At 40.4% G+C, this 16,733-nt stretch overlaps 1 protein-coding gene across 3 annotated transcripts in view; it reads left to right on the forward strand.

The window, feature by feature from the left end:
• Window positions 1-1,397: 1,397 nt before the first annotated feature.
• Window positions 1,398-16,733, forward strand: part of rell1 (RELT like 1) — a 29,033-nt gene continuing 13,697 nt past the window's right edge. For 2 of the 3 annotated variants that reach the window (XR_004556511.1, XM_034136984.1), the window contains exons 1-3: window positions 1,398-1,525; window positions 6,700-6,765; window positions 12,177-12,392. Coding sequence is in view for 2 of the 3 variants with exons in the window: in XM_034136984.1 (XP_033992875.1) it covers window positions 1,501-1,525; window positions 6,700-6,765; window positions 12,177-12,392 (307 nt within the window). In the remaining variant the exon portion in view is untranslated. The remainder of the gene's footprint in view (window positions 1,526-6,699; window positions 6,766-12,176; window positions 12,393-16,733) is intronic. The other variant, XM_034136985.1, reaches the window with a different exon arrangement.

Genomic DNA, 16,733 nt, shown 5'->3' on the forward strand with positions numbered 1-16,733 from the left:
TCGAACTCCAGGGGGGAGGGCGAGGGTGAAAGGGTGAGCGGAGAGTAGAGAGAGCTGGGGGATGAATGAAGAGTATCCTCAAAGGCGTTGACAGGGGGGGTGACGGGCAGTTGAGACTCCTCCATTTGTGTCATAGGTCTCCCATAATCAGAACATTCCTCAGGCGGGTGCAGTGATACTTCTTCAGGGTTTTCTGCGCAATGTGTTGTGTCTTTCTCCTGTTTTGATTCCTCTTGATGCCTAAGGGGTTTTAAAGTGCAGTTCCCAAAGAAGAAAGTCTCTTAAATTGAGGCAACATATTTCAATGTGCATACACTTGGCTGAAAAAGGCCTATATGAAGATTTCACATCCTGTTTCAGAAAACTGAATTAGAGCTTTGCATCTTAAGAAAAGCATACTGTAGGAATCATCTCTCTCTGTACTAGCCTACAATTCTGAAATGACATTTTAAACAACTGTGACACAGGTGCTTTGCATACTGTAGATGGCGCCTTAATCTAGAGAATTATGCAAAACACTTACATTCATTTTACTCAAGGCTAATACAACATAATGTCCAAATGATGTGGTATGACTTGTAGTCAATGTTGAGCTCGTTTGAATATTACTTGTTTAATTGCAGTTAGTGTTTATTGCAGTATTTACTTAAAGGTAGGGTAGGTAAATTTGAGAAACCGGCTCGAGATCGCTAGAATTTGAAAATACACAACCGGAGAAAATCTGCCACTTCCTTATAGAGCCCCTCCTCCAACACACACGAACGCGCACATGACCAATGAGGGCACGAGATACGTTTGTGCACAGGCAGGTAGGCCCGGCTAAAATAATTGGTCGTGCTTTTTACAGTACTACGGCTTCCACAGATGACATTTTTTTATGGATTTTTTGTCAAAGCACTTAAGATATTAATTGCTATCGGGATGTTAAGAGCATTCCATGGAATATAACAAAAAGTGTATCTCGAGCCGGTTTCTCAAATGTACCTACCCCACCTTTAACTGTAGAACATTTTATTTTACATTCCGTTCTTGTATATCTTAGTCTATTTACATTTATAAAACGGACAAGTAAAATCAAGCAATCTGATTGGTTCTTAGCCGTGGTATACTGAGCGTATACCACGGGTAGAATTGTAAGTTACTTTTCACAACAACTCAGTATCCCTCCGCGTCTGAGATAAACAGTATACAGTTGGGCTGAAAAGCAAACTGCCTGCAGTTTGCTTTTCAGCCCAAAAACTGCCTTTTTTATGAACAACAAACCAAGAGGGAAGTAGCATGAGTGAACCCTCTCGTTCCCGCTGCCTGTGTATTACTCTTTGATAGATGGAGTTGGGGAGTACCACTTTAAGATTAGGGCGTATATGCACTCTTTGGGAATCAGGAAATACGTGGATGTTTGCAGAAAGTCCCTCCTTTCAGTTTGGTTTAGTTTGACCACGACAACGGCCGGCTGTCCAAAACATCAGCAGCAGCCCTCCGGTTAGCTTCTGTCCATCAATGGCCGATACTACAGCCAATACGCGTAAGTTTGCAAGCTTTTTTCTCTTGTGTGGAAAAGTTGAAGCAGTGCTGCACAGGCAAAGCCGTCATGTTTTACTCAGAATGTTTTTTTTCCCATTTAAAATAGTCTGAGTTTATTCAATTAACGTAATAAGGGCACCCGTGTGTTGCTGCCAATGCAAATGCTTCTTGAAAATCTGACCACTAACATTAGCATACAAAGTTAAATCAAATGTCCTGAAAAAAATCTACTGTACAAAGTTGCTGCGTATCAGCCCAAACTTCAAGATGTCATCATGGGGTCAGTGTGTAGGAAGATGTGGAAAAAGACAAATTGATAAACTGCCTAAAAATGCCACATTGAACAAAGCACATTATAAAGATATGTAATGACTTTAATTAACCTTTTAAGGCATGATTCTGTTGTTCCATTTATGTAGCATTATGGTGGTTTCATTTAAACACAGTTCAAGTGTTGCTTTATACACGAAATTACAATTTTTTTCTAAGATTATAATTTATCCAACAGATGTTTTATACAGGCTTTATTTCACCCTAACTTATAGTGTAGTTTTACTACTCATAAACCTGTAATTTCTGTGTACTAAACCTGTTAAACTAAAAAAAACCTCATTACATTGTTCAAAGTTCAAACTTAAAGGTCCCATGTCATGGCCATTTCTACTGATCATAATTCCATTGTTGAGGTCTACTAGAATATATTTATATTGTGCAATTTTCCAAACTCACATTGGTTTCTCATACAGCATTCATTTCAAACCTTTATTTAACCAGATTGGTCCCATTGAGATCATATATCTCTTTTTCAAGGGAGACCTGCAGCATATAGGTTCCACATGAAACATAAAACAATAAAGGTCATCATACATTATATTTACAGGATACATTTACATAGTTATAGACATTTACAAGTACCCATAGTATCAACGAGCATTTCATTTAGCCTAGCTTTAAAAACATGCAGAGGAATGAAATTGCTCAGTTTCAATTCTTGCTGAAGATTGTTCCAAGCAAGTGGAGCTGCGCACATAAAAGCTGTCTTACCTAAGACAGTCCTTGTTCTTGGCACATCTAACAATACTACATCATGCGATCTCAGACAATAGCTGCTTGCAACTCTCTGTGTTATCAGAGAGCAGATATAATACGGGAGTTTACCCAACAAAGCTTTATAAATAAACGTGTACCAATGACTGAGCCTCCGTACAGTAAGTGATGGCAAACCTGCCTTGGCATACAGGGTACAGTGATGTGTAAGTGCTTCACAATTTGTGACAAATCTCAGTGCGCTGTGATAGGCGGCATCTAACTTGTTCAGGCAATGGGCAGGTGCATTCATATACAACAAGTCACCATAGTCCAGCACAGGTAAAAAGGTCACAGTGACTAGCCTTTTCCTGGCCTCAAGTGAGAAACAGGACTTGTTTCTGAAAAAGAAACCTAGTCTAACCCTCAGCTTTTTAAGCAGGTTATTGACATGAAGTTTAAAAGTAAGACAATCATCAAGCCAGATACCTAGGTATTTATAACAGGCAACCACTTATAGTACTTGTCCTTGCATAGTAACAATATCTAATAGCATCTCTGTATAGTATGTGTATTCACTCTCTGTCCTACACGGCTTGTTGGAGCTCCTGCCCCCCCCCTCCCTGTGAGCCCAGTGTGCTCTGATTGGTCAGCTTGCCCACTCTGTTCTGATGAGTCCACCACCGTTACAGCGGAACATCAGTGATTATGTGTTACAATAGCAACCAGAAAATGACACCAGTAAGGACAAACTGGTGAGAATGCTGCGTGGGGTCTGGGTGCCGTGTTGGCGGGACGTTGCGCGGCTCGCTGCTGTGAGGAGGGGACAGTGTGAGCTATATTACTGGTGTCGTTTCCTGGTTGCTGCATGGGGTCTGCGAGACAGCGAGACATCGCGAAACTCAGCCTGAACTCAGCCTGAGCACCATGGACGCGGGAAGGGGGGGGTGCTGAGGGGGCTGCAGCACCCCCATCTGCGAGGCTCCACTAGCACCCACACCCCCAAACGCGTCGCACCTAATAATAATAACAATACATTACATTTATAAAGCGCTTTTCCTGGTGCTCAAAGCGCTTACATGCAAGTAAAACAAAATAAAAACAAAAGTAGAAAGTGCTAAGCTAGGTGGAATAAGGCTGTGGAGGATTTGGAGTTGTTAATGGAGATTAATTGATGTCTGTCAGAGAGATAGGATTTAAACCTACAGTGTAAGCACGCCACAGTTTCGCTGCTGCAAGGCTCCACTAGCACCCCCCCCACCCCAGCGCGTCACAGTTTCGCCGCTGAGAGAGTGTGTGTGTGTGAGGAGCTCCACGGATTGGTCCATTTCGACCAATGGGTCCATTTGGGTATGGTCACGTCACTGTACCCAGGAAGAAAAAGAGAAATCTCCAACGAGGCGTTCTGGGGCAGCATAGACAGGTCTTTTCTGTTAGAGTTTTACTCGCTACAGGGTGTTCTTTGAGGGTTTGTGACTTTGCAGACCGTTTACATGCAGAAAAAGTAAAAATATTTAATACCATTTTTATTACAGGACCTTGGTGTAGAATGAATCTACTTTTCATATGAACTTCGTAACAGATGTTGACAGTGCACGTGCCTGTTTAAACCATTACTAGTACAAGAGATATTCAAAGTATTTATATGTCAGAGAAGAATACTGTATGTGTCTCTGCATCAACAAATACTCAAGTCAGCAGTCTCTTTTATTCCATATTGTGTCTTTTCCTAACCTGTAACATTCCGGGCCTGTTTCAATTTTCCATGGAGAGTCCGCAGGAGTCTTTGACTTGCAAAAGGGCAAGGCTGAATTCTCGTGCTCATTCAATTAGACCCAGTTATCCAGCACGTAGGTTTAGTATTAAAAATACACTCCAAATGTGTGTGCTCTGTATACACAGTGTGAGCAAACTCTATTTTCCAGCTGTCTAATCCGCAGCATCATACACACCCTGAGTGCTTCTAAAAGTGATCTTGACACTCGCAATGAGGCACATGTTGTATTTTAGGTCAGTGGTTCCCAACCTGGGTTCGGGACCCCCATAAAGGTCTAGAGAAAAAGGTTGCAAAAGGAATACAAAAGGAAACAAACATTTCAAATCTGAACTGCGGCCCTCTGCTGCCTCTCGTCACCCCTACGGCCCTACCCCTCTCCCACTTTACAGTTTATTTATCTCTATAATAAAAACCAAAACAAGAATCTTTAAAAATAAACATTTCTCTTACACTTATTTGTTTAGCCAAAAAAAAAAAAGCGCTATACAAGTTTAATTTATTATTATTATTATTATTATTATTATTATTATTATTATTATTATTATTATTATTATTATTATTATTAAAAGCAAAAGATTCCCCTACTTATAACTTCCCAATTGTGATGATTAGCTGCTTTTTATTAGCTTTGTGAATCAAAGATGTCACCTCTGGCTTAAGGAAATAGTTTTTCACTATGTTCTCACATTATATTATTGACAACAAAAATTGTCTTCACTTTATCTGTTGTGAAAATAACCAGCAGATTACTCAATAATAAAGACAGTGTGATCATGTGACCGTTTTGTAGACGGTCACATGATGTAGACCACTGACCTAATTCTCGATTGTTTATTTGAATACCTGCATGAAACTGGATCCTTTCAAAAAGGATGCAGTACATATCTCATCCCTCAAGTTGAATTAGAATTTCTACTCACTGATCAGTCTCCAGTGTCCAGTTGAACAACTCTTCAAACAAGTGCACACTTCCTAATATGCAGAGCTGTAGAAGTTCTTTGGAAAGATCTTTGGTTTAGCCATTAGCAGCTAGCACAAGAGGAATATTTCGCCTAATGAGATCTTGGCTTCTCTCCCAGTTTCGAGAGAGGTTTCGTGTCGACTTCAGATCACTTAATAGACTAAATGGATAACGAACCATGAAAGACCGCTCCGTCATGTAATTTGAAAAGAGATGGGGTTAGTTTATGTCAGAGGGTCTCAGATTTGCTTTCTTAGTTGCTCATGAGTTCCTGAATGGGAGGAAATGGTAAGCCACGAAGAGCCTTTTAACCCATACATATTCAGTGCAGAGCAAAAGGCCACAAACTCTTTATGGGATTAACATTTGACTGTATCTTGTATTTTTTTCAGCAGTTCATATTTAGTTGTTACAGCTTTTCAGTTACACCTTTTAATTGACCAATCATTTTCTTTCCATGACCAGATAAGAATTAAGAGCCTTGTCTGGCGATATATGTTCACTTATAGGGCATGGCAATATATTGATAATGTATCGATATTGTTAAATGAGACTGAATATTGTCTTAGATTTTGGTTATTTTACAATATCATTGCTATATACTAAACGCTAAATTGATGTCATTTTCAAATTTCAATCATTTGCCCACTTAGACATTATATCTTCCTTACTGATGATTATGTATAAAAGATTGCGTTGTGTGCATCATTTTAATAAAAGGACCAATTGTCAACGCTACAACATTGTGCATTATGGCTGACTCTTGAGATGTGGTTGAAGTCCTCAAAGTTTGACGTAGATAAAGTAGTTGGAAACGTTGATGTTGTTAACCAGCCAAAAAGTGGTCAATGGGGAGGAAATCGAACCGTTTCCATTTCCGCTCTCTCTGACGAGTGAATGGAGGAGAATAATGCAGTTATATTTAGTTGAGGATCGGATTACTGACTGGAAGGAGCTGAGGGGTCGATGATTAAAGGGTCAAACTCTCATTTCTGATCTCCTGATCTTGTTAAGACATGACCAAGAAGTGCAATTTGCAATGATCCGAAACTTCAAATGAAACGGGAATTAAGGTCAGGAAACACACGCATGTGGTTCTATAGAGTCTGGAGGTCTTGTCTGCTAGTCTCAGCAGTAAGACACATCCTCTTTTCTGAGAGGACCTTTGGCTTTAGGCTGCGGATCAATAGCTGTATCCACTGATACTGTAGCTAATGAGTGATGGTCTTGTGCAAAGAAAGAGCAGAAGTCGTATAAAGTTCAAGATTCAAATATCCTAGTACGCACCAGCAGTGTTGCAATTCACTTTGTCTTTATTAATAGCTAAAGTAGCTTACCATTTGTGCATCTAAAGTTCAAGAGGGGAAAGGCAAAGACGTGACGAATTGTTCTCTTTTGTGTGTTTTTGCAGAGATTGACTTAACATCAATTTGTGAAAGAAGCCGTGGCAGCAGAGACGTCGATAACCGGGTACAGGGTAAATCCTCCGTAAAGCTGCAGGAAATGAAACTATCAGAAGAGTAATGCTGACCTATCCTTCTGCGCTCAGCTGCAGAGGATGTTTCAGTTCAAGGATTTGATATTGTAGCAGGATATACTTTTCTCCAGAGTGAGGAAGTGGAGTAATATTGTTTTCTCTTGTCAAACATATTTTCTTACTGCCAGAATCACTTCTCATATTTCATCCAAATGTCATGATGAACACTTTTCTTCTCCAGTTTATTTGTAGACGCTGTTATTTTGATTGATAATAAACCTGACTAGTGTGTTCATTTAATAGAAAGAGTCAAACTTCTCAACGACAGCAGTGTTTAGAGTTGTTAACTAAAAGTAGGACTACACGAAACATTACTGAAAAACACTATTTATTTAAATAAATAGGTTAAAGGTGGGGTAGGTAATTTCGGAGAAACCAGCTTGAGTGCGCTAGAATTTGAAAATACACAACCGGAGAAAATCTGCCACTTCCTTACAGAGCCCCTCCTCCAACACACACGAACGCGCACATGACCAATGAGGGCACGAGATAAGTTTGTGCACAGATGGAAGGCTGACAGGCAGGTAGGCCATCCAGTTATTTTAGCCGGGCCGGCTAAAATGATTGGTCGTGCTTTTTACAGTACTACGGCTTCCACAGATGACATTTTTTTATGGATTTTTTGTCAAAGCACTTAAGATATTCATTGCTATCGGGATGTTAAGAGCATTCCATGGAATATAACAAAAAGTGTATCTCGAGCCGGTTTCTCAAACTTACCTACCCCACCTTTAATCAAAAGATGATATATGTATGAAATCTGACAACAATTGATTGCTGCTGAAACAACCAGTCACTAAAAGATAGAAAGTTGATGGACAGAAATGTAATGACAGACAGTTAAAGATTATCCATTTCGATAAAAGCTGACAAAGGCTCTACCATCTTATGGCGCGTTTCCACTACAGCCCGCAGCCCGGTTTAAGAGGGCTGTGACGTCAGCGGCCCGTCTTTGGTTGCGTTTCCACTTGGCCTAGTACCGGCCGGCGGGTCCTAATTCACAGTTTTTCTGGCCTCATAAAATCGTGGGGCCAGGGCCAGAGACAACGAGGCTGAGTCAGGCTGAGTATGCTAAACTAGAGAGAGCGTCGCTGGCAAGGGGGCAACAACTACAACAAGATGGACATATTTGACCGTGATTTAATTGTAATACACGTTTCAAAATGATGCCGAAGTAACAACATACTGATACCGGTTAGTAAAAACCATGAATTAATGCTTTGTCAAGTCTGCAGACAGACGGCAGGCGAAAAACCTTTTAAAATTCGTGTTTTTCTAGATGGAGATTGGCTAAGCTAACGCAGTATATGCCCCGACCGTCCACACTCACAACAACGGCCTATACAGACATAAATAAAGCAGCGACTGTATTCACCATGACACAGGCAGTCTGTGGTTTGTACTTGTTTAACTTTTGTCTAGTTTCTGAACATATATAAGGAGCTGTGAGCTCTGAGTGCTAACAGCTAACGGCTGTGTTGTTTTTCTGGGGTCCTCTGAAGATCACGTCACGGCTCCGCCTACGCTGCGTTACTATAGATACTGCCCCAGTTCCTAAACTGTAATGGAAATGCGCCATAAAGTGAGCCAGTCCTAACGAGGCCCAGCCATACCGAGCGGGGCCGAGCGAGGCCGTGTAGTGGAAACGCGACATTAGTCGATTAGCGAATGAATCAGTCGTTTTTTGTCTTGGTCTACTAAGATTACTTCTGTGGATTTGTATGTTTTGAATACTTTTTCATGCTAAACAACTTGTTTCTATGATAGTTGTGAGCACATTTATGGTAAATACAAGATTTTTAAAAGGTGCTTTTAATGATTAGTTGTATTGAAATCAATGAATCCACAAAATCATCTCAAGTGTCAGTCAACTAAGAATTTCTGTAGTGAACGAACGACAACAAACAATCAAGCTAAAGTGCCAACATTATTGGTTCATGTTTTAAACATTTCTATTATTTTTTGGCATTAAAAAAGATGGCTGTCTGCGTCACCTTGCTCTGATTTGCAGTTGCAGTCTGTGATTTGATTGTGACCTTCTGTTCTCGCTTTGATCTATACTCAAAGTATTGCAATTGAGTACATCCCTGGCACTGTATAAATCAACATAATGACTATGTGAATCCGTTCATGTGGGTGCGTGTTTCTCAGATATCTTTTGGCTGTCCCTGCGAGGACTTTCATCACGACACCAGCTGTTGCTAAGAGATTTTCATGACTCAACACTAAATCCTCCTTAAGGACTCTATTCAACCCTTTTAGTCTCTTTTCAATGCTTTTGAATGCAATCCGCTAATTGGCCTGTGGATGATTCTGAGTCATTTGGAGAGGGATGGGAGTGAGGCAGCCAGCTGGTGTAAAAGCTCCCAACAGTATAGGACACAGGACGGTCCATGAGCAGACAAAGGTCTTTATCAGTGTGTATTTATCGGGACAGCGGGACAAAGGGACAGCTCGGAGGCCTGTGTGCATCAGGAGGCCTGGTTAGGTATGCAAAAACACGCCTATACACACAGTGGTGGTACGTTTCAATACGCCATGAACATGTGATTAGATTCGACCTTCCATTTCTGTCTCTGTGTGTCTTTCTCTGACTCCTAATGTGTGTGTCTCTGTCTCACACACACCGCACAGGAAGTCAGACAAAGCCCGCAGTGTTTTAGGCTGGAATGCATCACGAGGTTTCCAACTGCAGGAACCAGGAGAGCGTTAGCCTATAGCTGAGCACAGGTCACTGTCTACTCTCTGACCTTTGACCTGATCCTGTGCCAAGACATAAAGTGGAGCAAGAAATGAGTCCTAAACAAGGAAATCAGTCAGCTCCTTTAACAGTGCAACACACAAGATACTCAAGACAAAAAGGAAAGAATTATGTAAAATACACTGTAAAAAATGTAAAAATGCAGGAATAAGTACACTAATACCCCTTTCACACCAACGGTGTTTCAGGGCCGGTTCGGTGCTGGTGCTTGAAAAGCACCGGGTTTTCCTGTTCACACCGCAGCGGAGCAGCGTCATAGCTCCGGAATCCGGTTCGTTTCGAGCACCAAAAAGTTGTCCGTCTAGAAGCAAGAACCGCATACGTCACGCTTACGTCGGAGGGGGGCGAGATTAACCTGAGCTAACACTTAAGGCGAGTACGGCAAAATACAAGTTGTAACAAGCAGTAGTGCTGAGCAAAGTGACTAGAACGCAACCACACACTTGTTAAAAAAAACACACTTTATAAAGTCAGGCAACACTAACCAGGCTTCGTGTGATTCTGTTTACTTTGACCATCCGTTCGCTGTTATTGATCATTGTGGAGAGCAGGCAGACGTTTTGTTTGTTATTATAGCAGCTATCGGATGGAATCAATACATGGGCTGCACAGGTTGTCATGTCCGACTATCACAAGTAGAATCATAATGAAAAATACGTCGGTAAAAAGTGCCTGTAGAAAACTGCTTAGCAAGTAGTCAGTTTAGCTTCGGTTGCTATGCTAACATCACCCATGTTATACCAGAGAAACTTTCATAACAGCGTTGTGATGCCAAACAGCGTCAATTCAGACTGACACACATTCACTTAAGGGGAACTGGGGATATGTATCAGCTGCTTGTGTGACAGTCAGACAGTGAATACTTTAGAGCCGTGTGAGCTAACCCGGAGCTAACGGGAGAATACACTCGTGGAAGAGCAGCTGGCCAGCACTGCAGCGGTCGGTAAATGCCGCTGAAACACATTAATAAACAATGAACCACGGCACTCTGGAGAAAAGTATAAGGTTGGAGAAGTCGTTATTTAATTTAATCTGGCTTCGTATGATTAAAAGCAACGCAGTCCCCGGCCCGTTGTTGTGAGGTGAGCTCCGGCGTTGGGGAGAAACTCAGCGACGTAAACTGTGACGTCATGACGCAGCAGCGGCAGCACCAGTCGGGCTCTGAGCGGTGTGAAAAGAGCCGGCGCTAAACCGAAGAACCGGTTCTGAACCAGAAAAGCTCTAGCACGGAGCTTGAACCGGAGTTGCGTTGGTGTGAAAGGGGCAGAAGTAAATGTTAAAACAATATGATAAGATAAAACAAAGTAAATGACATTTTGTACTGTTAAATAATGGTCTTAAGTTGAATTAAAAGTACAATATTTGGAGTTCAGCATCCTCCCCAGCCATGTGGCACCTTGATGGGTCTAAAGTCCGGTGGGCAGATGGGAGTGGGAGAGGATAGCTCGAGCTATAGTGGTAAACTTTATGGTCCTTTTGCTAACTGCTGTCACTTACTATACAAATCGATAACCCTGCTGCAACCCTTATTGCTAAGGGGCCTCATTTCGGTTTCCCCCCTCCTGCAGTGTGTTATATAGGTTTCATGTAAATGGTCTGCAGAGGCTAAAATCCCTGAGGGAGTTTCTCTCCCACACACCTGCTTGAAACGCCTCTACTGGTCTCCTTTGATTACTCTGTAATATAAAGACATCAATATGTAACACATGCGCTAGGGCTGCTCAATTAATCGTATTTTAATCGCAATTACGATTATGGCTTGCCACGATTACGAAAACAACGTAATCGAAATAAAACGATTATTTTTTTATTAATATTATTACTTTTTCTTTTTCTTTTTTGAAATACTTTTTTTTTTGTATTGGTTTTTCAGTTGAATTAAACTTAAAGTTCATGGTAATCAACTGTTAAAAACATACTGTTCAAAAAAAAATTCTCCAATAAATGTATGTTTTCAAAGTAAATGGATAATCGTTTTTTAATAATCGTGATATCAATTATTGACCCAAATAATCGAGATTATGTTTTTTGCCATAATCGAGCAGCCCTAACATGCGCTTCTATTGGCTAGCGCTCCAACACATTGTACGTCATAATCTAAGGTCTAAGCAGTTGACCGATCACAACAGAGCCGACAGCTAACCAATCAGAGCAGACTGGGCTCTGGTTCCAGACACAGGGTGAAAAGAGGGGCTGTATGCAGCACAGGCAGTATGAGAAAAATGAATCATCTTTTAACCATTAAAGCATGGAAACATGTCACAGTAGTAGAGGCACAACATACAAATATAAACCTGAAAATTAGCATACATTTTTATTTATTGAAATCAAGTTAGTCCTCAAAGCTGTAAAAGTGGCACAGCTTGCACCAAATCACACAGTTCGAGTCCAGAGACAGCAGCAGGTTGGATTGACCCATGAAGGGAACATGAAATCTCTGTCATGTTCAGAGCATTTAAATCCTTTCAGCTGCTCGGCCCAAAATGTGCCCTCAGACTCACTTTGGATATCAGGTTGCCATCAGGGGCGCTCTGTTCTACTGTGTCCCGTTCCAACAACATTTAAACATGATCTCTCTTTCTTCCTTCAGATGGTCAGACTACAACTTTTGGGAAAGAAGACGGTGAAGAAGGGACGACTCACACGGACTACATTGCCTTCGTTCTCGTGCCTGTTTTCTTCCTCTTGGGCCTGTTGGGGGTGGTGATCTGCCACGTGTTGAAGAGCAAGGGCTACCGCTGCACCACTGAGGCCAATGATGGGGAGGAGTGTGAGGAGGAGGAGAAGGATCCTGAGCTGGGCGGAGGTAAGGGAGTCTGAATGAAGGGGGGAGGGAGATGAGGCAATGTCCGACATATGACACTGTCTGATCAGATTTATGTGTTTATTGCATCGCTGTGCACATTGTTTGAAGGCATCCATCTTCCATTGCAGTACACACCCACTTTTATTGCTCATCCAGAATCATATATATATATCTCAGTAGACAGTGAGGAAAGGAAGTTGAAAAGATACAAATAAAAATAAATTGGTAGCTAATGGTTAAGATAACAAACCAGGTCACATCATTTTATGTTGATGTGCTTTTAGGATTATTATTTTTTCCCTAAAACGTAATGTATGGCAACAATGGTTATACAAAATAACTTTACAGTTTGAAGCTTTTTTTATAGCATTGATATTTAAATTCCCGATCTACATTCTAATGCTACGCAGCTTTTCTTCTTATTTTCCATCCTGTTTAAATCTGGTATTTCTGCCCGGTTACAAAATTAAATAAAGATTAGACTACGCTAATATTACATGAATGTTAATTAAGTGTATATCATAAGATTCCAGTGGTGGCTGTGTAGAGCTGTTTCAGACTTGTGCCATCCAGAAATTCTTTTAATCCAATGTCCAAAAAGTCAACATTAATTAAAAAATATTTTATATTATTTTGTTTAACCATACATTACATTTATACAAAAATCTATTTTTGGCTCAAACATGGATTACTTTTGCAGAAAAATGCCAACTACTTATTTAAAAAAGGGATTTGATTAAAGGACAATTTTAAGGTTCATACATTTTTCGCCTCGTCTCGTTCGTTGCTTTACAACCGAAGCAAATAAACATAACAATTCAAGTTCATCATTAACATATTCTCAATATCAACCCAAATCCTTTTCTGTTCAGTCACACGATTAATGCTGTCGCGTTTAAATGGAAGAAAAATGCAGAAGAAGCAAGTTATTTTCAGTGGTTTTCCGAATTACTCATTGGTCTGCATGGTTTCCATCTTCCTGTCATGTGATGGTGAAATTCAAGGTTAGCAATATCACAGTAACATCACTGGATGCTCCCACCTTCCCTCCAGGACTCACAGGCTGGTTCCACATTCCTGAATCCTGAATCTAATGAGTTTTGTGTGCCAGGTACTGAAGGTGCAGAGGGATGTTGATATGCCGTCTGTCTTTGGGAAAACTAGTAGAAAATGACATAATACTAGAACATGTCAATAAAAGGAGTAGTGGTTTGTTTTACACACCATCATTTAAAGGTCACCTATTATGCAAAATCCACTTTTTCATGTATTTTATACATCAACATGTGTCCCCGCTGTGTAAAGAGACTCTGAAAGTTTCAGGAACAAAGATTCTCTCTCTTTTTGTCCTGATCCATTTATATAAAAACCTGTCTGAAAATGAGCTGATCAGATTTTGGCCACTTTATGATGTCATAACGATGTTTTGGCTTGTGTAACCATTAGCCAATCACCAACCAAGGTAACCCCCCACCACCTTATCACCTGAATCTCCTCCTAGAGCACCATTGTGTTCTTTCTAACCAAATATCTCTCAGAGGGGCGTGGGGAGGGGCTCCTTATTTTCATCTAAAGCAGGGGTGTCAAACTCAAGGGCCGGGGGCCAAATCTGGCCCTCGACTTCATTTAATGTGGCCCCGCAAGAGCTTGCAAAGAATATAATATGTTTATTATACGGTTGAATGCCGCTTTACAGAAGCACGTTGCCCATAAACTACATGTCCCACAATGCATCTTATTTTGTGACATGCACACTGCAGAGACTTGCAATTATTTGCCCCAGACTTCTGCTTTTCAGACGTAGTTAATTATGAAGTTATTACCCGATCTGATAATAATCCAATGCAGAGGCAATAATGTAATATAATACATTATTTTATATATATGATATATTTATATATGTATTTATATATAGTCTTAAAGTTTTTGCACTGGCTTTTAATACAAGTTGAACACTTTCTAGTTATTGTGCTTTTTATCTAGTTTTTAATTATTGTTTTATTATTTTACTCTTATTGTGTATTGTAAATGTGCTATATAAATAAATAAAGATTGGGATTGAGATTGAAAGTTACAACCGGCCCTTTGAGTGCAACCATAATGCTGATGTGGCCCACGATGAAATTGAGTTTGACACCCCTGATCTAAAGTAACAGACAGAGAATCAGCACTTTTGAAACAGGGCTGAAACAGAGGGGATTATGGGATGCTGCAATGATCTGTTTGGTGTTTGGAGCCAAACACTTCAGAGACATGTTTTGTATATATCTGACACCTATAATATATTGATGAAAAACAGTATAATAGGGGACCTTAAAGTGGTGTTTTTCAACCTTTGTGCCTGGAAACCATGTGTAATCACAGCTCAGAAACCCTATTAACATTTACAGTAAGTCATCATCACCATCTCTTTCTCCATTGTCTTGTTGATTCTTATCTAAACCCAGTTCCTCTATTGCGTCTTTTCAAGGAGTGGAGGCCGGTAGTAACCAGGAAGACGTTTTGGCATTCTCACCATTCATGCTCTGACTCAACACTGGGGTGTGTTGAGCAGCGAGGCGAGGCAAAGACATTCTCTGCACAGCGCTAATTTAATTTCCCTTGAAATCTGCGGATCATTCTTAATAGCGATGACGACTGTGTTTGAGTTTTCCCGCCTCTCGAAGAATGTAGTTGACCTTCCAAACTTGAAAGAAAGTTTCCTTGGCTTGAATTCGTCTCTGTTGTGTCACTTTACGCTCATCCACACGGAGAGAGGGAATGTTAGCACTCTGCCTTTTCCTACCATGGGTCATAAATCACAGGCATGAGATTGTTATGGAAAGAAGGAAGTGTTTACGTCATGCTTTCCAGATTTGTTCGTGTCCATGCGTAATGCCTTTTTTTTTTAACTTATCTGTTATTGTACTACAGACCTGCACATTTCTCCTCCTGGCATCAACATGGGGAACATCATTTCCCAATGTTGACCAAAAGCCTAAACCGCCCTTGAATCATGTTGATTTTGACCTCAAGTGTATTGAAATAGGATAAATGTAAATAAATAAGTGCGTTCTGGTTTTCCCCGTGCTGTCTTTCTGCGGAGTGCCCAACCCTTTCTCTCTCATACGTCGCAACAAAAGAGTATGGAAAAAAACACAAACATCTGAAAACATTGCTTGTGTCATTCAGTACACCCGGTCTCCTCTTGTTACGTAAGGATCGGGTTTCCCCTATTCATTCTCCGCCTCTTTTTCTCAGTCGTAAGCAGCCAGAAGTCTCTCATAAATCTGTGTAACACTATCATAAATAAAAACAGGAAGTGGTCAACAGGAAGTTGTAGGAAGTGCCTCACGGGGGAGTGTGCTGCAGGGATTTTCTGTTTCTGTTGAGTCAGTTAGGATTGCTCATTTAAAGGATATGAGTGTATGGTGATCACTGGCTGAGTCGACTGATGTTGACCTAATAAAATAGCAATATTTGTCACCTTTATATACAATGCATTCGCTAGTGACAATATCCCAATTTTATTTAAAAGAATGTGTGTGTTTATGGGTTGATTAGCTGCCCCCAAGTAGCCCCTTATTGCAAGTTTAGGACTCAAACAATCCCATATTATATTGATCCTAGGCAACTAGGTAAGATCCTGCTAACATGTCACAATATTTAAATGATATATATAATTGCGATTTGTTTTATCTGGGTAATAGACAAACACAAGCTTCTGTTGCATGTGTTGAATTACAATAGGGTTGCAAAAAATGCCACTTAAAAGTGCGCAGTAGACAAGTCCCAAAATACTTGAATATATCTCTATAACTTTACGATATGTGTAATATGTTTTTTAATGCAATAACTCTGTCCAGGTGCAATATTACTGCTTATTATTGTATAACTGGCTGCAAGTTGATTCACTTTTATTCTACTGCTACTCATTTTCTACCATTATTTTGCCTTTTTTGTTTTTATTTCACGTGTGCTTTCCTATTTTATTTAATTTCTCAGCCTACTTATTATTTGTTTGCCTTACATCTGCGCTGATAATTTTTTTGGTGTTCAGTATAATGGTGAACACTGGAAATTGTTGTCTTTCTTTTTGGAAGCAATTTGTTATATTTAAGTGACTACTGACAGCAGCCCAAAGGCAGACCTTAGCTCACTTATCTCTGTTTATTTATCTCATACCATCATGCAGCATAGTTTCCATTTTTAATTATGAACTGCATTCCTGCTCCAGTTAAACAGTCCAGCCTTTGGGAGTACAGTCAAGTTGTAATACTAACAAGGGCTCTTGAATTCTGATTTATGGGTGGCATGTTAAGCATTTACCCTTTTTAAAGGGGCCTTAAGCTACGCCGGAGG

Source organism: Trematomus bernacchii, unplaced genomic scaffold (genome assembly GCF_902827165.1).
Source record: "Trematomus bernacchii unplaced genomic scaffold, fTreBer1.1, whole genome shotgun sequence".
NCBI classification, from domain to species: Eukaryota; Metazoa; Chordata; class Actinopteri; order Perciformes; family Nototheniidae; genus Trematomus; species Trematomus bernacchii.